This window comes from Palaemon carinicauda, chromosome 8, assembly GCF_036898095.1.
Source record: "Palaemon carinicauda isolate YSFRI2023 chromosome 8, ASM3689809v2, whole genome shotgun sequence".
Lineage (NCBI taxonomy): Eukaryota > Metazoa > Arthropoda > Malacostraca > Decapoda > Palaemonidae > Palaemon > Palaemon carinicauda.
The window spans coordinates 109,651,931-109,674,630 of record NC_090732.1 but is presented as its reverse complement, the minus strand read 5'-3'; the positions used below and the strand labels follow the sequence as shown (position 1 = coordinate 109,674,630).

The following is a 22,700-nucleotide window of genomic DNA, read 5'->3' as shown; positions in this document are numbered from 1 at the left end:
CAAACTGGCCGCCAACGAGAACATAGATACGTTAATCGTAAACACATATGTAGGTAACAAAAGACTGTCGTGGCAATGGTTCCCGTCAGACGTATTGTACGTCTACCGAAAATAAGGCAATTCCCGCTTAGGGGAGCAGGTGGGAAGGTAGGAGGGAGACAGGCTTACATTTATTACTTGAGGATTTATACAGCATGATAATTAAAAATAACACATTTAATTATAGAATAAATAACATAATAATTGAAGGGAGCAAGAATTACATATTCAACTAAAATATCTTATAAACTATGAAAGGAGTATTAGAAACACTACTACAAAGACATGCAAACATATCAGTAATTCTTTCATATAATACATACAACAAATTTTGATAGATGTGTCTCACATCACAACGGATACATATACTGTATGTAGGCTATACATACATACATAAAATTACACACATGAATACACACACACACACACACACACACACACACACACACACATATATATATATATATATATATATATATATATATATATATATATATATATATATATATATATATATATATATATATATATATATATATATATATATATATATATATGTGTGTGTGTGTGTGTGTGTGTGTGTGTGTGTGTGTGTGTAAGTGTATGTGTGTGAGTATTCATTAACGAGTTTCTGAAATATAGTAACATTTATGAAATGCCTTGTGGAATTTATCAAGGTCTAAAGAAAAGGGCCGTTCGTTAGAACTTAATCCTGAACTTACGGTCTTGCCGGGAACCAAACCTCCCTGGGTCATATCAACTTTATAATCAGCAATAATATTGCAAAACAGCCTATTAGCGTCCATGCGGAGTCAGGCCATTTACAGAGCCATAATTGACATCTGAGCCAGACATTCTTTTGTGAGTATATGGGGAAGGACTTGGAGACTTGTTAGGAAAAGGTGAATGACCAGACCGTCTGTTGATCTGATACATCTGCAGGTCTCTGGATGACTGATCAGTCTCATTCTGTGAGTCTGGTGACGATGTACAAGTCAGGAAACTTATAAGCTCACTTCTGAAACTTGGAATGAGCATCGATAAAAATGCTATATGTAAAACATGCTCCAGTAATTGAAGATTATTAGAAACAGCCCTGAAGACTTCATGCTTTCCATAACATTTTTCATCCAAGTTATCTGAAAACCAAACGCTATTGATTGTATTAGGGAAAGTGCAGATAATAAATGAAGAGGTAATTCCAATGAGAGTGATGGTGAGGCGGAACTCTGTTCTCCTCTTTGTTCTGTGAGTTGAAGTTGGGTTACTTAGTCGGCCCATGGCAATGGCTACAATTAAACTTGCATTAAATATCACGAGTAAGAGACCAGGAAGCCATCGTATTGCTAATTCATTGAGAACGAAATATAGTTTGTGCCATGCTTGGTCGTTGTTGAAACGGTAAGAATCATAGATGCGAAAGTTCTCAGGTGTGCAATGTTCTATTGGCATTTTGTCGTCTTTGCACTCAATATTTACATTAATGAAGAAAAATAAATGAATGATAATATCAGCAACAATAGTAATTACATATCTTAGTCGGAGAATCTTTTCTGAATCCTGCTCTTTAAAATATTTGTAAAAGTAAACAGCTAAAAATCTGTCATAAGACAGAAAGAGCAACGTATAAAAATTAACTGTCTGCCACACTTCAATCATCGACCAGCCGAAGTGTCCGTAGTAGAATGCAGCTCCATATGAACGTATGTTGCAACCATTGGTAGTAATGACAATTGGGATATTCATCAAACACACGATCAGGTCAGACAGTGAGAGGGCGAGGAAGTACCTGTGGAAAATAAACATATACGCAATTGTAGGCATCCGTTCTCTAACAGTGGTTTTAAACCCAACAAATCATTGTCATCAGGTTCCCCGGTGGGGGCTCAAGTATAGAATACCAATGTTCTTACAACTATCTTTATATTATAAGACTAATTCGTAAATCCAATTCATTCTATCTTTTCCTCCCTCGGAATAAAATGTTATCCTTTTGGTGTTATTAAGTCACATTTAAATGGATAAGGAATTAAAAAGATTAAATAGCATCATATAGTGATTACTTAGAAACTAAAATTAGCCCATATAATTGGATTCATGGGTTTGGGCCCGGCTAGAGGCCTGAGTGTAAGTGTGGTAATATGAAATCAAAGTTGGTTGGGTTAGATATGAATGGAGGTATAACAGAAGGCTAAAGTAGGTACAATTAAGGGCAGAAGAAACACTGAAAAGACAACCGAGTAATGCACACAGTGGTCCGCCTTTAGGGAAGAGGGCAGATAATTGATTTGATCACAAACAAAGTGCAAATCATAACACGCCTGATCATGGCAATATTATTGCACGCACATATTCATCTCTTTGCAATTGCATGGTTACATATTCAATAAATAATATTTTGAAATGTACCAATGATCACCTACTTGTCTCTATGTATTCAATAATGACCCAATGAGTATTATGATTTAATTTTAAGGTTATTATACATTAAATCTCGTGTGGTGTTAATAAGTCTCCTTATTCTAAGACACGGATATTTAAATAAAGTAACAGTTATTATTATTATTAGTAGCTAAGGTACAACCTTAGTTGGCAAAGTAAGATGCTATAAGCACAAGGACTCCAACGGAGAAAATAGCCGAGTAAGGAAAGGAAATAAGGAAATAAATAAACAATATAAGTAGTAATGAAAATTAAAATGAAATATTGTAAAAGTATTAACAGCATTAAAACATATTTGATTTATAAACCATAAAAGGACTCATGCAAGCCTGTTCAGCATGAAAACATTTGCTGCGAGTTAACTTTTGAAGTTCTACTGATTCAACTACCCGATTAGGAAGATCATTCCACAACTTGGTCACAGCTGAAATAAGTCTTCTAGAATACTGTGTAGTATTGAGCCTCATGATGGAGAAGGCCTGACTATTAGAATTAACTGCATACCTAGTATTACGAGCAGGATGGAACTATCCGGGAAGATCTGAATGTAAAGGATGGTCAGAATTATAAAAAATCTTATGCAACATGTATAATGAACTAATTGAACGGAGGTGCCAGAGATTAATATCTAGATCAGGAATAAGAAATCTAATAGAACTTAAGTTCCTGTCCAACAAATTTAGATGAGAATCAGCAGCTGAGGACCACACAGGAGAACAATACTCGAAACAAGGTAGAATAAAAGAATTAAAACACTTCTTCAGAATAGATCGATCACCAAAAATCTTGAAAGACTTTCTCAATAAACCATTTTTTTTGTGCAATTGAAGAATACACAGACCTAATGTGTTTCTCAACAGTAGATTTCTTGTCAAGAATCACAGCTAAAATTTTAAAAGTCAAACAAAGTTAAAGAAACATTATCAATGGTGAGATCCAGATGCTGAGGAGCCACGATCCTTGATCTACTTACGATTATACTTTGAGTTTTGTTAGGATTCGACTTCATACCCCATAATTTGCACCATCCACTAACTTTAGCTAGGTTTGTACGTTCTATGTATTTATTAGTAAAACAAACATACAAACACAGACACGCACACGCACACACACACACACACACACACATATATATATATATATATATATATATATATATATATATATATATATATATATATATATATATATATATATATATATATATATATAGAATGTTTCCATTAATCTAGAGAGAGAGAGAGAGAGAGAGAGAGAGAGAGAGAGAGAGAGAGAGAGAGAGAGAGAGAGAGAGAGAGAGAGAGAGAGAGAGATTTATATACTCACTTGTTAACAGGAACTGATCTCATTCTAGGTCTCATGAACACAATTATACATATGATATTGACTATACAGCCAATGCAGATCAACACTGGGAAAGCAATGGTGTAAGCTATGTGCTGAACTTGTTTCACGTATTCTAGTGGATAAACATTATAACTTGAAGTATGATTTGTGGAGACACTGAGTGCTACGCTGTTTCCATGATCCGTCATGTTTCGCACCCTAGTCTGTATGTTTTGGTCATCTGAGATTGGTAATTTAGAAACTGTGGTAAATTCATAAGCATCAGTAAGATACGAGGTTTTGACAGTTGAATAACCTCGTCCTTGACTCACGGTTAAAGCAACATCTCTATTGTGAAACGTAGAATTTTTCGAAGCCGAATTTGTTCTGTTTGTGTCAACTCCATTCGCCAAGTTATCATTGGTGCTTGGAAAAAGATCGTTAGTAGATGAAAGCAAATCTGACTTATCAGCTGATTCTGTTGATGATGCATATGTGGTGCCACGAAGAATACGGCCATCACTTGTGGTTACTGGAGATCGAGATGCAGTCCTTGTCCCTGTGCTTTTATTGGGCACATTCTGACTGGCACTTTCAAACAATGGATAGATTGTAGAGACGTTTAAAGGCTCCGTAGACAGTGTGGTGGAATTTTTATTTTGTAGTCCATGGTCTCCCAATGTATTATCACCAAAGACGTCATCTTCGGTGAGTGGGTGTTTAATCTCAATATCAAATTTTTCTGTTGTATAAAAAATCTGTTTCAGAAGTGTGGTAATGGGGGAGATATGATTGTTGCGCACGCCATTTGCATTTGCTGAACTAAATTTTGATTCATTCTGTTCCTTCACAGGTGTGTCAGTAATGTTAGGAAGGGATGTGGTAAATGCTTTATCAGAGTGGGTACGCAAATCTTTTGGGACTCCACTGGAATGGTTGGGTGGAAATATAAACGCTGAGGTACTATTCTCCGTTACATAATCCTCAAAATCACGCGTCAAGTCAGTTGATGCATGATGGATAAAGCTATTAGCAGTAAAGAGAGTTGGATTTCTTACGTTGCTTTCATTGTTCACCAAAGACTTTGCAAAAGCGATGCAATGCACCATAAATAAAAGTATTATTTTCAGTAGTAACTTCAAGCATGTGTTCATTACTGCCACAAATTCTTCCCACAGGAGCTCCGTGAATACTTGATAGTTTTTTCCTTTGCATTTGAGTAAACTTCTCAGCATCCATAATACTCACCCGTTAAAAGATTGTATTTTCTTCTAACTTTTAACATTCTGTAAACAAATGAAAAATATATTTTAAATGATATATTAGTAAAACATTAAGTGAGAATTCAATTCTTACCAATATTAACATCTTTTGGAAACTAGCAAATAGAAAGCAGGGTTCTTATATGAAATTATTGGGTCTAAATGGGAAGCAATTTGGTGCAGTCGAAAATCTTTAACATTATGCCCACAAACATTGTGATAGACAGCAACTTTCTCACAGCTAATTGATGTAAACATAACCAAAATAAAACATTATAAATTTGGTTATCATGATACTTTTGAATAGTGACCCATGCGGCTAGTATGCACAGAGCATCCATGTAGCTTACTGATTGCCAGAACAGAGTAGCAATGAAATAATGTTATTTGGGAGCGAAGCGAGCCATGGAAGGGCAATGACCATTTGATTGACGGCCAATCATAATGTTTGTGGGTGGAGCATGTTAAAAATTTTAGACTGCACCCAGTCACAGCCCTCTAAATATTCAAGAAAGTATAATTTAAATTGAAAGGTTGAATAAAAAAATCCAGATAAAGTAGTATATTAATTGAGGAGGATTCTTAAATAACTTGGCTTTACCTTATTCATTGCAATATAGGCTAGTACGCCAAAACACGTCTTCTATATAAGACTATTACTTTAAAATGAAGCTTAATTATGACAGGTAGAATAATATCATATGGGGATTTACCAATTGATAATTTGACCTAGGCCTACTTACTAAAAGCACTGGGTCTGCTTCCACGGAGAAATATGGTAAACTAATACATTGACCATTAGCCTACAGTAGTTTGTAATAATAATAATAATAATAATAATAATAATAATAATAATAATAATAATAATAATAATAATAATAATAACAAGTGAGCAAGTCCTGAACGCGGACATGGTCCTCGTAGAGGACATACCTCCGCCAAGGTGACCTAGAGCGCCATATGTCCTAGAATCATGAATTGATGTGACTTCGACCTTCACATGACCTTGACCTTCACGTGACCTTCAAGTGACCTTGACCTTCACGTGACCTTGACCTTCACATGACCTTGGCTTCAAGTGACCTTGATCTTCAAATGTACTTGACCTTCACGTGACCTTGACCTTCAGGTGACCTTGACCTTCACGTGACCTTGACCTTCACGTGACCTTGACCTTCAAGTGACCTGCTTGACTTTTGACCTTCAAGTGATCTTTGTTCATTTGCCACTGATACTTAATATGACATTGATATAATGCACCAATATGACCTTGACCTTTGACCTTTATAAATTTGAACATCACCCATGGGTTGCGCCTGGACTAGGACTTCCCTGTTGGCTTATGCAAAAGTCAGTGCTTTATTTCTGTCTCTTGATATGGCCACTTATGTCATAGTGACACCAGTGACCCCTGTGACCTTGACCTTGGGGTGACCTTGACCAAAATTTAATCAGTTCTTCCATACACATTGGGGAACTACTTGGCCAAGTTTGAAGTGATTCCGTGTAGAAATGTGGCCTCTACGTTGTCCACAGACAGACAGACAAACAGAGAAACAAACAAACCGAACCGAAAACATACCCTCCTGGCGGAGGTAATAATAATAATAATAATAATAATAATGAAAAAGTAAAACTTCCTAAATTTTGCGCATTCCCTTTAGAAAGTAACATAGCTTCGTATTAGTCTTTTTTTCACTTCACTATGTATTTGATCATCCGTATTTGCGTGTACATAATTTATAATTACTAAATTAGGTATTACAGTGTCTTTGCTAAAATTGCTACTGCAACCTCTACGCCCTTGGTTTTCACTGCTTTGATGTTTACTTTGGTCTTCTTGGATGCATTAATATTATTCTGCTTTGTCCTCACTTCTTTCTCTGTCCATCAAAATTCTCACATTTGTCAGTGTCCGTTGTATTGAACCCAACATTTTCGTTATTATAACAAGGCTGAACTTAGGCCTACAACCATTTGGTGTTAGACAGATATTTATATTAAAGAAAAAAAAAAAAAAGATAACATATGCCCTAAATATTGTAAACCTCTGAACGCTGTCCTGTGACGCCGTGAGAACCCTTTTGACGTAGATTTTGTTGCAATCAATAAAGTTAAATAAATCGTGTACTATTCAGTGGTCATCTAAAATGTGCATTAATCCATACAGTTGTATCGTAAACTCATACAATTATGTATTAAATATTGCACCAAAGTAGGCCTTCAAAAATATTAACATTTTAGATTTATCAATATTTATGCCTTTCATGTATTTTGTTTTTTTTTCGCAGTGCGTAAAGCCCTCTCTATGAAATGTCTTTTTAAAGACTGATCACCTCTCTGGGATGATGTTTATCTTTCAAGAAGGTCGACAAGCCACCGACCGATTAAGCGTCGTGCCAATAGGACCAGTTAGGATTAGACTTCACGTTTGGGATCCTTTATCTTTAGAATTGGTTTTAAAAGCGCTCTCTCTGGGCTACTTTCGGTATTCACAAATATTTCTCTAGGCTATTCATATTTATCACTCCATTCTGTTTATATATATATATATATATATATATATATATATATATATATATATATATATATATATATATATATATATATATATATATATATATATATATATATATATATATATATATATATATATAACCTAACATTATCGGTGATACTGATGTTTACAGGGGCAATTAATCAACACTTATTTTTATATGTTTTCTCATATTCCGTCTTCTCAAAGTTCCTCAGTATTCTGTATATGATCCTTGGTGTATGATATAATTGTAATCATCCTTTTAAGAATTATATTGGGGTGTTATCTAGGAAGAGATGGCAGGTTTATTTATATTCTTAATTCAGACTAGTATTTTTTTCTTACAAAAGATTAACCAAAATTTCCAAATTACAGGGTGCATTATTGCAAGAGACTGTTTGTAGTAGTGTATGTGTAGAGCTTACTGTATTTTTTTTTTTTACGGCAGTTCCGCATTTTTCCCATTTGGGCTAGTCTCCCTATTTCTTAATTAATATTCTAGGCTCCTCTTTCAGCCAATACTCTTCCAGCAATATAACATAGCATGATTTCCTTAGACTTTACCGGTTGCACAATAATCGAACATCATAGGAGAAGGAAAAATTTCAGTTTCGCTCACTCAGGCACTGCTTTTAAATATTTAAAAGCTAACATGGGATGTAGTAGTTGTCGTTGAAATTTTGTCTGTACCAGCAAGTGCAACCGTTTATATTTATAACCTAGTCTCTAAAACGCTAATCCTTGTACGTCCTTTAACTCGGCTTAAAATATGGTATCATATATCACTATCGCAGGAAAATAAAAATGACAGCTGATAAAAATACTGTGAAAATATAGCTACTTACTCTTCTCAAGTTTGACCCCTAATATATAGGACACTTAAATATCACACCACCGTCACTTCCGTTGAAGCTCACCGAATATGGCTCGGCATTCAAATTTCTAACGATGCGATAATGGCTCAAATCCAGGAATACTACGTGACAGTATGACATAAAATTGTATTTCAAAAGTCAAGAAAAATATCTAAAACACATTGTATTAGAAATATGACTTTGATAAGTACTGGTTATAAACCCTAGGCACAAAATATGTATTTCAAGATCTCGGGGACCGAATTTACGACGGCTATTTCAAGTAGTTATCAAATACTACAACTAACAAGAAATAAGCCTACTTGATATACGAGACTTTAGGTGTACACGAGAAGGCCTAATGCTGCTTTCCAGAAAATGTCGTTCAGACCAACTTGATATTTTATAAACAGAGAGACCTCTGGTTGGGAGTTTTAGTAATTCTAGACCATAATGTAATAAAGGCTACATTGAATAGTAAGAATTCAATGACTAGTAAGACATGTTAAAAAACAAAAGGTATTGTTATATAAAATGAAACTTTATAAGATCCTTTATACAAAACAGTTTCAAAGTGTAACACATTCAATTGATGAATTTTGAATGGCTAGTAAGATACAATTTTAAAAACAAAAGATGATATGCAGGCTATGCATTGAAACGAAATTTCTTCAGTTCAGTTTTTAAAGTTGGCTAACCACACTAGCCAAATGTTCACCAAGAGCCCAATGGCCGGTTTGTAAAGCAATGCAACTTTCTCTGGGTAGCTTACCAATCAACGCAAGTTATCCTTTGCACATTATGTATGCGCATTATTTACTGGGCGATATAGGTATTTATTTGGGAATTTTGTGTAATACTAGTGGGCTTTAATTGAAGCAAGTGTGTAATGGCATTTCATAGAAGTGGTTGGCTTGTTTAGAATGATTAAGATCACTGGCCATCGACCAGTAATTGCAGTTATATTCCCACATACGGGTTGCATTAGCGCAATACCTCGTCGCTTGCATCTTCAGTGTAGGCCGTTCTAAAACAAATGAACGAACGCAGTTAGGTGTATGATAGAATAAGAAGCCTGGTTCATCCATTTACCGTAAAACTGTGGAGCAGACTTTTGTCTAGAAGTGGCTGTAATGGCAATCTAGAGTCTTGTTACGTTACTTACGTTCTTCCTTATTTATTGAACAAATATCCATCTATAACACACACACACACACACACACACACACACACACACACACACACACATATATATATATATATATATATATATATATATATATATATATATATATATATATATATATATATATATATATATATATATATATATATATGATTGTTCACATACTCTCCGTTTTTTTACGAGTAGGGCAATTGGTTCTTTAGAATCTTTGGTATCGCACATGAAAATCTACGTATTTTAATACTGCAGCCACTACTAGGCCTACTGCTAATGATAGCCTAATGATAATGACAATAAGATTATTCTCCCTGTACATCACTCAGTAATAAAATAAAACAGTAATTATGTGTATGTGCAAACTTGAAAACCTTAAAAGTTCAATATTTCAGTTTACAGTATATGAATTTGTGGAAGTAAAATTATGATCAATAAAATGATGCCATAGGCCAAAAAAAAATGTTTAACAGAGTTGTCGTATGAGGAATTTGATAGAATTTTACTGTTATTTATTATATCCATAAAGTTCACATATTCATATGGAACACGCCAAAAGACTTCCAACTGGATAAGCAAGTCTCTAAAGTTTCCAGTGAATAGTATGCTTCGATTAGGACAAAGGTCAGAGAAGCCAAGAAAGTAACCTACTGTAAAATTAGAAACAAACCAAAGATAAACGAGATAAAAAAGCAGAAAATATTAACAGAAAAAATAAAGGCATATTCGAATAGTATACCAGGACAAAATAGAGATAAAAGGCTTGGTGATTAGAGGAAGCATCGTGGCTTCCTTTGAGCCAGCAACTAAATTATATACAGCATAGCCTACTACTCTCTTACACAACTGTACCTTTAAACATAATGATAATGCGTGATAACCAAAGAATGCCAAAAGCCGTCTAAGCATAAGTTCTCATTTCTAACCTCAAAAGCAACAGTAGGGACGGCTATGGCATTTTGTCTAAGAGCTCCCGTCCGAGGCGATTTCCCCGGTCAATCTAAACCAACCCAAGGCCAATAGAATTGCATCCTTTCATTCACTCTCTGGCGTACATCTGCTTCCACTCCACCATTTGCTGCAACAACAGACCACAAGTACTTAAACTGCTCCACCTCCTCAAGTAACTCTATTGGCCTTGGACCAACCAACCAACCAGCAATCTCATTTCAAGATTGTGGCTTCGAAACAAAAAGTAACACACATTTAGAAGTTTCCGCGAGAAGGGAATGTTTTCATGTGTCTTTTTAACATCTTTGCACCATTTTTTCATGAAAAAAAAAAAAAATGAAAACTTTTCGGATACTTAGATGACTTAAGTTTCCAAGAATGTAAATCTAATATTGAATATCAATAGGAACATCCATCTATATAATTTACAAAAGTAAAATCTAGAATAACTGATGACAATGAATCTAGATATTTAAAACAGAGATTTCCTAGTGTTACATTTAATGTAGGCTATGTACGAGTGTGATATTTTATAAACAACCAAACGATTTATATATATATATATATATATATATATATATATATATATATATATATATATATACATATATATATATATATATATATATATATATATATATATATATATATATATATATATATATATATATATATATAGAGAGAGAGAGAGAGAGAGAGAGAGAGAGAGAGAGAGAGAGAGAGAGAGAGAGAGAGAGAGATGAATACCCTTACCATTATAGCATGCAGTGAACTTCTGTAGTTGTGACCAATATACAATAATTCCCACCGTTAAAATTTATGACTTTCAAAGACGTTCAAAATCCAGGGGACTCTCTTCACTTAGACGGGCGACAAAACTAACCGGAGACAACTCTTCATATTCTGTAGCTCCTTTTGGACGGATATTACGAGCGTGTTTCGATAGAGAAACTTCCTGCAAATGATAAAGGATTTCTGACTGTCGTCCTATTCTTGGACAACACGAAGGGAAACGGATGCTTTTAATTTCAGAGAATTTGAAAGATTATCTCTCTCTTGAGATAAAAAATGGACCCAGACGTCTCCCTTCTAAAAGAGAAACTGACAAATAATATATATATATATATATATATATATATATATATATATATATATATATATATATATATATATATATATATATACATATATATATATATATATATATATATATATATATATATATAAATATATATATATATATATATATATATATATATATATATATATATATATATATATATATATATATATATATATATATATATATATATATATATATATATATATATATATATATATATATATATATATATATATATATATTGCAAAATTCTATGATAAAACATTTGATTATACTTTGGCGTGAATTCAATTCTGACCACAGTACCCAGGATTTTACATCTCTTTATAGACGTTTCGTGCCACTAATGCGCAATTTGTAAAGAAACTTGGAAGAAGTGGGGATCATTAGGCATATACATAATTTATCTTAAAATAACCAGGTACAAACATCTTTACCCATATAAAGGTTTCATCAAGACCCCTTACCATCATTGAGTTTGCAAACAGAAATACTCGGATAACCATTGGTATTAGCTTACCAATTCATAACGTCTAATGGTTCATAAATATGATACATTTCTGTATGTATGTGCATAATATACTTAAATACGTTACTGCGCTCTAGTAGTTAGCCTACAGATAAGGGAAATTATTTGTTAGTTTCTGCATTGATAAAAAGGTTAATGCAAAGAAAACATCTAGAATGGGGATAATTTAATAGTTTTATATTTTAATACTGAAATTTCACTTCTTCAGGATTACCACTATATTCTAATTGCCTAACCGAACCATTTTCTTACACAGCCAATCTCAAGTCTTACTTTCATTCTAATTCAATAACATTGAAAATGTTGATGGTAATAAACAGTATTTAAAATGAAATACCTAACAATTCAGACACTAAATGGCATACAAATGTGAACAGGCAGCGAAGGAGTGATTTGAAATCTGTGGATTCAGATCCACCTCAAAATCCTAAAAAGAGTTTAGAATATCATAATTTAGTATGATAGTCACTAGAAGAGTTTAATTTTTTTCCCCTTGTTCAGGATAGGCAATCTTGTAAGAGTCGTTGAGAGATACTAATAATTGATTTGGGATTTTTAAAAGCACCCATGTTGTAAATCGTTAGATACATAAACGTCTATGTTCTAAGGCAGCCAATGTTCACTAGCCCAGTTAATTTATGCTTATGGCTGAAGATAGCTCATCTCCTGAGTCATTAGAGGAGTTGTCAAGAATGTGATAGGCCTTGCTCAATGGCAAGCATGAATAATGGCGCAATGTACTTTGTGGAAGCGCCAGTTTCTGTGAATGAATGATAACGTAAGGATTAATTAAAGAAATATCTGATAAGTTTGAGTCACAGCAGATATATCTTTGTGGAATAATGCAATATACTGCGATATGGAAATTAGATTTACTGTGTAAGTAAATTAAAGTTTGATGTAGCTTTTATGTAGACATATTTTGTAATACAGTTAACGTATAGATAGACGATTCCTAATAAAAAAGTTGTGTTAAGCGCCGAAAAAAAAACCGATATTTTGATGAAATAACGATTACCAACATTTTTTTTTTCTTTTTGTAAGTTCAGTGTTTTAATTATGACTATGTTTTGTATCAACAGGCTTTGGCTAGTTGGGAAAGAACTTTTTTAGTCGTGTCCTATAAAGAGTGACCAGATTTTGAAAATTGAAATAGGGGACACGTAAATTCGAAAGTAGTTGAACAATATAGGTACACAACTTACGTGAATTAAGCGCGCAGTGACGCAGCGTGGCTGGGTCCAAATTGTCCAATCTCTACTTCATTGACTTCCTCTGTTTGAAGTGTGTTCATTGTATATTCTGTTACAAACAGCTGTTCGTTACATGTGTAGAATCATTGCAATATTGCAATCAAGAATGTTTTGCAGCTTTGACGGATATTATAACTAAAATTTCACGACTATCTATTTCAAGGCCTATAACACCCTCCTTTTTTAATATAAGCAATGAACTAGGCTTCTGATTAATGTGAAACCGAAACCACCAGAGTTTGAGACCCTGACCTAATTAAGAAAAATTGATTCAAGCATCGACTCCATATTATTGTCTTACTTTATATCGGAAACTTCATCTCAATTTTGTGGGCGCAGTGAGAACGGAAATTAAGACCTGGCAACTAGGCTCAGAATGACGTGTGTCGACCATGACGTCCTATGACGTTTTCACCTGCCACGCCCCCTTTCTGTATGGTTATCATTATATCAGTACAAGAAATCATATATATTCTTACGAAGCTAGTCTATATGAGAGGAGATTATTTTATTCACATATTTCAATTGTGTATTTAAGAGATATACAGTATAACCAGCTCATAAGGTGGGTCCCACTCACGTAGGGCTAAGTTAATGTATGTAAATTACATAAGACTTTCGTCAATCATTTAGTTGTATTTTCATTCAGTTCTGTATATGTAAATTTTCATTATTTTAAAGAATTTAATATTCATTCACATAGTTTTGGTTCAAAGTCTTATGTAACTTCTTCAAAGGTATGCTGTATGACACACTAGGGATTGCATCATGTTTCCAACTTTCCACGTGGTTGGAAAATGCATGAGGATTCTAAACTAAAGATTAGTCTTTTTTCTTTTAATGTTATGAGAGGAGGTGGGCGGAGTTAGCTGAGAGAGTTGCCTCGGAAGCGATACTAATACTCTACTTCCATTATGCCAAGTTGGCAACCTTGACACCGCTAGACCATGCCCCCATGCTTCCAGACGGCCAGACTGGAAGATTCTGGAATGAATTAAGTTGATATATAAGAGCTTAGCAATGCATAGGATCCAGAGAGATCCAGCATGACACCCCACAAGATCTGTGCGTCCGCCTGTCCTCTCTCCAGCATCTATCCAACCCCTACATAACTCCTCTCAAGCGTGAATAGTGATTTCTCTCCAACGTATACCGTGTATAGTGTTGTTTAAATGTTGGTGATATTATCGTGTTTAACTCAAAAGTGAAGAGTGTTAATGTAAGCAAATTTACATTGTAAAGTTTTTGTAACTGCCCCTGTGTAATTAAGTTAAACAGTGAAGTGTATTTATTTTACTTAATCGTTTGGTAACCTTGTGTAAGCCAAAGGACATCAGAGTAACAGTTACGTATATGTACTGTAAGTGTAATTTAGATTTATTTTTTTCATAGTGTTAAAGTGTAATTTCTTTTCATTATCAAAATTAAATATCTTTATAAATTAATTTCTAGTGAAACAAGTGATTGTATAATTTTTTCAAAGAATCATTTTGTTTTAGTCTAAGGTCTAGTTCAGATTTATATTTTTGAGTGACTTATTTTTGGTAAATTTTTTTTTTAACTGTTATTTTTTTTTTTTTTAGAATATATTTATTTTTGTCAAGTGTATTATTTTGATAACTAATGCTTATTCCAGTGCTTTGCTTGTATCCCCTGACTAGGAACAGAAGTAAGAGGTTGATTTAAGAAAAGTTTCTGTTAAAAGTAATCACCCAGTTTTGTTTTGAGTATAAAGTAAAGAGACCTTTAGTTATTCAGTGCTTATATATATTATTGTATGGGAGTTACATATTATTCTCAGAGCTCAGAGGTTTTCTATTGTGTATCAAAATATATAATTTATTATAAAGCAGATGAGTATTGGAGCTCGGGAATTTACTTAATTTGCTATTCGTAATATATATATATATATATATATATATATATATATATATATATATATATATATATATATATATATATATATATATATTTTTTTTTTTGGGCTCAAGCCATGGCGTCCTGATGGAAGGTTCCTTTTTGGTAGCTTCCTTGGGTATAAGACTACTAAGATATTCCCAGAGAATTTAACCACAGGTTATCACAGAATTCTAACTTCTGGAGCGAGTATCTCAAAGGTTTCCCTTTAAGACATTGTAATACAACAGGGGACGCATGTCTGAACGCGCCACATAGCTATCTTCACCCCGAACAGAGTTAATGCTTCGGTGTGTAAGGACTGAGAATAGCTGGGAGCCGTTCCACAGCTAATCTCACTCGTGGCTACTACTGATACTCGAGACGTAAACAAACGGACGCCATTGCTCTGATGACGTCACGCCCGTCTCCATCCTTTGTTTAGTAGCTGCCCTACTTAGACGGATTTTCCCTGTGTTAACTTTATCGTTTTGCATCTTCGTTATGTCGTTACCTTCAGCCTCGCCTTCTTCTGGAAAGTTGAGTACAAGGTTCCAGTATTGTTTAATTAAGCTCTGGCCGTAAAGTAAATATTACTTTTCGAGATAATTGCTGTTTTGTGGCAGAGCTGTGCCTCTACCGGACCCGCCATTTTATGGCGTCGTTGTTGTTATGCATGCCTTATTTAGTTAGCCACAACAACGTTTTCCGGCCTTATTTACTAATCGATTACATTAGTTTATTTAGTCTTCATAGCTAGGAACTTTTATATCGTGTTTAGACGCTTTTTATCGGTCATCGATTGACCTCATACCAGTCGGCTACTATAGCCCCCAGGCCAGGAGCCTACATACAAGTGTTCATGCATGATTTATTAGTGATCCTAGGCTAAGTTATGAAGATAGTGGCATTATTTTACAATACTTTTGACAGTGATGCAAATGTTTTCGCCTTCAGGGACCATATAGGGGATAGGCTAGTCAGTGACTCTTTCTAGCCTAACCTACTGGTAGGACCCCTATATGCTTCCTTCATCCCCTGCCTTGGCATTCCCTCTAATTAGCCTTGATTCCTTTTCTGAGTAAAGGGATCAATTGTCTAATAGAGTATATATCGCCTCTCTGTCCTCCCTAAAGGAATGAACCCCCTTTAGGGTTGCGTCCGAGAGTGAGGTTAGGCTAGCCCTACCTCTATGGCTAGGATAGTCTACGACTTTCCTGCGATAGCGATATGTCTTCTCCCTTTCCTAGTTCAGGACTCTTAGCCCTGCTCTAGGTTGGGTTAGGAAGGTTTCTCTGTTCCATGCTGAAACTGTACTCTTGCACCGTTTTAGCTGATCTGCCTGATCTTAGGTTAGGGAGTGTCCTCCCTTTCCCTAGTGGCCGCTCTGGTACAGAAACCCTTCCTTGGAAGACTTCTCTCTTCTCCCTCCCCACCTATCTCTTGTATAGCCTAGCCTATGCTTAGGTTAGTTTATACCCATCTGTCCCCTGTCCTACAACTCCTCCTTAGGGTGGAATAGTAGGGCTACCCGAGCTTCCATGTGCAGTCCGCTCTGGTACATATACCTTCATAGTGTCCTATAAGGTTAGTTGCTAGAATAGCTCTGCTTATGGGAGTCTCCCCCCTCTTTGGGTGTTCCCTAGCCCTCCCTTGGGCTACCTTGCTCCCGGTCCTTAGTGACCCCTGCTCCTGGATGTTAGAGCCTGCCTCTATCATGGGTACACCCTCTCAGGGAAGGGGGGGATGTCTGGAGTCCTGACGGTACTTCCTGCATCCCTTCCCTCCTCCCCCCTGTCTCTCTCCCTATCCGGGTGCCGGTCTCTTGCCGCCTCTACTGTCGGCAATACCTGCCTCCTACTTTGGTGACTCTTCCTAACCTTGCCGCCAGCCCCCCGTGTACCGAGGGACTGCCGGCTGCCGCCGGCTACTACCGGCGGCTCTCCTCCTCCTAGCTTGTCGTCCGCTCGCCGGTCGGCCGCCGGAGTGCCGGCATCTACTGCCGGCAACCCGGTACAGCTTTAACCATCCTTATCCCAGTCACCAATCCGGCATCCTCCGACTGCCGGAGCCGCCGCTCCCTGCCGGGTGCCGCCGTTGTGCCGGCGGCCGCCATCCTGGTATTTGACTGACTTTGAACATTGTCTGTCCTAATACCAGAATCTCTGCTGGAGCGAGCTCCGGCATGCCGGCGGCTTGCCGGATGCCCCCGGAGGCGTCAAGAATACTTGCACCCCCTTCCTGTAGCTATCATATGACAATGATAGCCCTATATCGCAAACAGATAGACTGTTTCTACTATTAAGATCAGTACCTTGGTACTGCTCTGTTAGTGATCATGCTGTCTCTTTGCATTCTTCTAATTCCAGCATGCTATGTGCATCTTAGCACGGCTGGTTGCCAGAAGCAGTTACCTTTAAAAGAGGCCTTCTAGCCCCTAACTTGGGATCGAATGATCTCGGTCCCAATCTTGCCCTTGGATTTTTCCACGGAATTCCAAAATACTATGGAGCTCTAAGGAATTATATCCGGTGCCTTCGGTCACTCGGATTATCCAGGGACCAAGCTTATGGTAACCAGCCGGGCGAGATGCATGGAGCATGTTCTCCTTTACTATTTCATTCTCTATGCATCACACCTTTCATTAAGTTAAAATTAATAATTAATATTAACTTAGTTTAAGAGCCATTCTTATGACTCCCCCATACTCATTTTCTCTTTCTTCCACAGGAGGAGCAGATGAAGTGTGATTTCGCCTTCTGCGCTGTGAAACGCCCGCAGTTTTACGGGCATACGGCTTGCAGGACTCACGCCCCTTGTGCAGACAAGAAAGGGGATTTGAAGTTTTGGAATCCACTGAACTGTACGGTCTGTCAGGCTCACCTAGTTGAGGCCTTCCATAACCCTCCCTCAGCGGAGATTAGAGACATTTCTCGTGAAAAGCTGCGCAAGTGGGTGCGTGGCTTCCAGAAAAATGCTACCGGACCGTACCTGGCCACCGAAGAACTGAGGTCACTGTTGTTCCCTAAGGCCTCCCCTGATTCAGTGGTACCCAAAGACGTGATCCCCACTGTCCAAATTACGGTGGAACCTGATGTAGTCATGGCTCAGTCCATGCACGAGTGCCGTTTGGATTCCGAAGATGACGAACAGATTTCGGATGTCTCGGAAGACACGGAGAAAACGCTTATGGCTCAAGGAGCCGAAGATGACGAAGACAAGGTGGAATACGCCGAGTCGGAGCAAGAGGTCGCTCCCCCGTCCATCCCCCCTCCTACTCCTACACCGACGGAAATGTCTATTCCGTCTACCTCCTCGACTCCGGATCCTTCTTCTTCCACTCAAGAATTGATCCGACTGATTAGAGCCGTCATGGACGACAGGCTGAAGGAGAACCAGGAGTCCATCAGGTCTATGATAGGATCCAGAGAACCGAAGAGGATTTCGGTCAAGGATCTCCCCGCTTGCTCTCATGCCAACCCGTGGAGGTATGCAGAGCATATGGTTATTGCGACCGGCAGGATCTTTGTCAGTGATAAGATTGGCACGGTCCCTTTGGAAGATGTGGAGTTCTTCCCAAACTTTGAGGCCTACCCGGACTGTTACGTCCGGCTTCGTTCCGAACCTGCCTCGAAGGAAGAGACCGAACCTAAGGAAGAGATAGTGTTCGATCTCGCAAAGGCCCAGGCTATGCTAGCCGCCGCATTCAAGAGTAGAGGCTTTACCTGCTCTAAGCTTCCGGCCTTGAGCAAGAAGCACCCTACTTACGTTGCACCTGAAACTGCGGTTCTTCCATTCTTGGAAAAGGCCTTAGCTGCATGCCTTAAAGCGGCGGATGAAGGGAAACCCTGCCCTGCATTGGAAGAGTGCAGACCCTTCTCCATAGTGACCCCCCCTGACGCTCGACACTGGAAAGATGTTCAACATACTTTCGTCGTGGGAAGGCTCGATCCTGACGTCGCCGGACGTCAGTTTAATGAAGACCTCCCTAAGCTCAACGATCACCTCCTTCGTCGGGAACAAGATACGAAGGAGAGGCTTGCGGCATCCCTATCTCATCAAGTCCGACTTAAAGTTATGGCCTGTGACACTAGAGTACCAGACCACTACATGGTACTCTCCAAATCCCACTTATTGACTGTAATGAAGGACTTGTACCACTTCATAAAGGCTCGAAGAGCCTGTCGTGAATTCGTGTTTGCCGGTGCCACCGTGAAACACGAACCCCGGAGGCTGATTTCCTCCAACATCTGGGGAAAACACCTCTTTCCTTCTGACCTTGTGAAGGAAATCACTGACAGAGCCGCCACGGAGAATAGGAACCTTCTCCACAAGTGGGGCATGTCCAGGAAAAGGAAACCCTCTCAGGATGACGGACCTCAGCCTAAGAGGAAATCCCAAAAGCCAAAACCCCAGCAACGTCGGCAAAGACGTCAGTTTCCGGGACCCGCTACCTCCCAAGTGGTTGCCCAACCACAACAGACCTTTCAATTGGTCCCCCAACCGGTGTTGTCACAGTCACCGGTCTTCACCCCTGCCTTTGAGCAGCAATCAACTACCTTTCGTGCCAAAGGTAGAGGCTCATTCAGGGGTGCAAGCAAAGACGCATCTCGCCGTCCCTCCAGAGGTAGAGGAGGAAAGGGAGCTAGCAGCCGAGGCAGCAAGTCCTCGGGACACCAGAAGCAATGAAGTGCTTCCGGTGGGAGGAAGACTCCGCCAATTCCAGGATCGTTGGACCTTCGATCCCTGGGCGCACAGCATCGTCAAGAAGGGTCTAGGCTGGAGTTGGACTCAACCACCCCCAAATTTCCAGCAATTCTTCCAACAATCAACCCCCCTTCTGGAAGAATATGTTCTAGACCTCTTGAACAAGAAGGTGATAAGGAAGGTAAAGTCCACCAGGTTCCAAGGGAGACTGTTTTGTGTCCCCAAGAAGGACTCAGACAAACTCAGAGTCATTCTGGACTTATCCCCCCTCAACAAGTTCATAGCGAACGACAAATTCAAGATGCTGACGCTTCAACAAATAAGGACCCTTCTGCCTCAAGGTTCCTACACGGTCTCTATAGACCTGGCGGATGCCTACTGGCACGTTCCAATGAACCATCACGCTTCCTCCTACCTAGGATTTCGACTCCAAAGGAAAAGCTACGCCTTCCGGGCCATGCCCTTCGGCCTCAACGTGGCCCCTCGGATCTTCACAAAACTGGCGGATGCCATAGTACAACAACTCCGCCTAAGAAACGTCCAGGTGATGGCCTACCTCGACGACTGGCTAGTCTGGGCTCCATCGCCCGAAGATTGTGCAAATTCTTGCAACGAAGTTACCCAGTACCTAGAACACCTGGGATTCAAGATCAACGAGAAAAAATCTCGCCTCTCTCCAGCTCAGAAGTTTCAGTGGTTGGGAATCCACTGGAATCTTCAGTCACACCGCCTTTCCATCCCCCAGAAGAAAAGGAAGGAAATAGCAGGGTCTGTCAAGCGACTACTGAAATCCAAACGCATTTCAAGACGACAGCAGGAACGAGTTCTAGGCTCTCTACAGTTCGCCTCAGTGACAAACCCAGTGCTTCGTGCACAGCTAAAGGATGCCGCGGGAGTCTGGAGACGCTCGGCATCCATCGCTCGAAGAGACCTCAAGAGACGGCTTCCAAACAGACTGCGACGCCTCCTAAAGCCGTGGTCGGAAGAAAAGGCCCTGAAAAGGTCCATTCCTCTCCAACACCCTCCTCCATCACTCAACATCCACACGGATGCCTCACTGGAAGGTTGGGGAGGTCACTCCCACCAGAAACAGGTTCAAGGTACCTGGTCTCCCCTGTTCAAGACGTTCCACATAAACATCTTGGAGGCCATGGCGGTCCTTCTAACACTGAAGAAGTTATCCCCGCCGCCCTCGATCCACATCCGTCTAACCCTAGACAACTCGGTGGTAGTTCGTTGTCTCAATCGCCAAGGCTCAAGATCGCCCCAGATAAATCAGGTGCTTCTCCCAATCTTCCGTCTGGCAGAGAAGAAGAAGTGGCACCTGTCTGCAGTTCACCTACAAGGATTCCGCAACGTGACAGCGGATGCTCTATCTCGGACAAACCCGATAGAGTCGGAATGGTCTCTAGACGCAAGATCGTTCTCCTTCATCTCTCACCAAGTCCCAGAACTTCAGATAGATCTCTTTGCAACGAGCGACAACAATCAACTTCCTCGGTACGTAGCCCCGTACGAGGACCCCAAAGCAGAAGCAGTGGATGCTATGTCACTGGACTGGAACAGATGGTCCAAGATCTACCTGTTCCCTCCCACCAACCTTCTGTTGAAAGTCCTCTCCAAACTGAGAACCTTCAAAGGGACAGCGGCCCTAGTGGCTCCCAAGTGGCCCCGGAGCAACTGGTACCCCCTGGTCCTGGAGCTGCAGCCCAAGCTGATCCCTCTCCCGGGCCCAGTTCTCTCTCAACAAGTACAGAAGTCGACTGTCTTCGCTTCATCATCGAAAATCAAGGACCTTCATCTCATGATTTTCTCTCCCTTGCCGCAAAGAAGAGGTTTGGGATCTCGAAGAAAAGTCTGGACTTCCTAGAGGAATACAAGACCGAATCCACGAGACGGCAATATGAATCATCCTGGAGGAAATGGGTCTCCTTTGTCAAGACAAAAAATCCTAAAGAAATCACGATTGATTTCTGCATGTCCTTCTTTATTCACCTTCATGGACAGGGATTAGCAGCCAATACGATATCTACCTGCAAATCAGCCTTGACTAGACCAATTCTATATGCTTTCCAAATTGATCTGTCCAACGACATCTTCAACAAACTACCAAAAGCATGTGCTCGCCTACGTCCAGCACCCCCACCGAAACCGATCTCCTGGTCACTAGACAAGGTACTCCATTTCGCCTCCAACTTGGACAATGATTCATGCCCCCTCAAGGATCTGACTCAGAAAGTTATATTTTTATTTGCTCTCGCTTCGGGAGCTCGAGTCAGCGAAATAGTGGCATTATCAAGAGAAGAGGGACACATCCTGTTTACCGACTCAGGAGAAGTTACCCTCTCCCCTGATCCGACGTTTCTCGCTAAAAATTAATTACCCACCAAAAGATGGGGCCCTTGGAGAATATGCCCCCTGAAGGAGGATGCCTCTCTATGTCCAGTAGAGAGCCTCAAGGTCTATCTTCGCAGAACTTCAAACTTTGGTGGAGGCCAACTCTTCAAAGGAGAAACATCGGGCAGCGACCTGTCACTGAAACAATTAAGAGCGAAAATCACCTACTTCATTCGCAGAGCGGATCCGAACAGTACACCCG

At 39.0% G+C, this 22,700-nt stretch overlaps 1 protein-coding gene across 1 annotated transcript; it reads right to left on the bottom strand.

The window, feature by feature from the left end:
* Nucleotides 1-651: 651 nt before the first annotated feature.
* LOC137644939 (uncharacterized) lies at nt 652-11,468 on the bottom strand. Its single transcript, XM_068377816.1, has 3 exons — nt 11,347-11,468; nt 3,808-5,093; nt 652-1,828 (listed from the first exon to the last, which is right to left on the bottom strand). The coding sequence occupies exons 2-3, from the start codon at nt 5,040-5,042 to the stop codon at nt 835-837; spliced, it is 2,229 nt and encodes a 742-aa protein (XP_068233917.1). The 5' UTR covers nt 5,043-5,093; nt 11,347-11,468; the 3' UTR covers nt 652-834.
* Between the last annotated feature and the right edge of the window lie 11,232 nt (nt 11,469-22,700).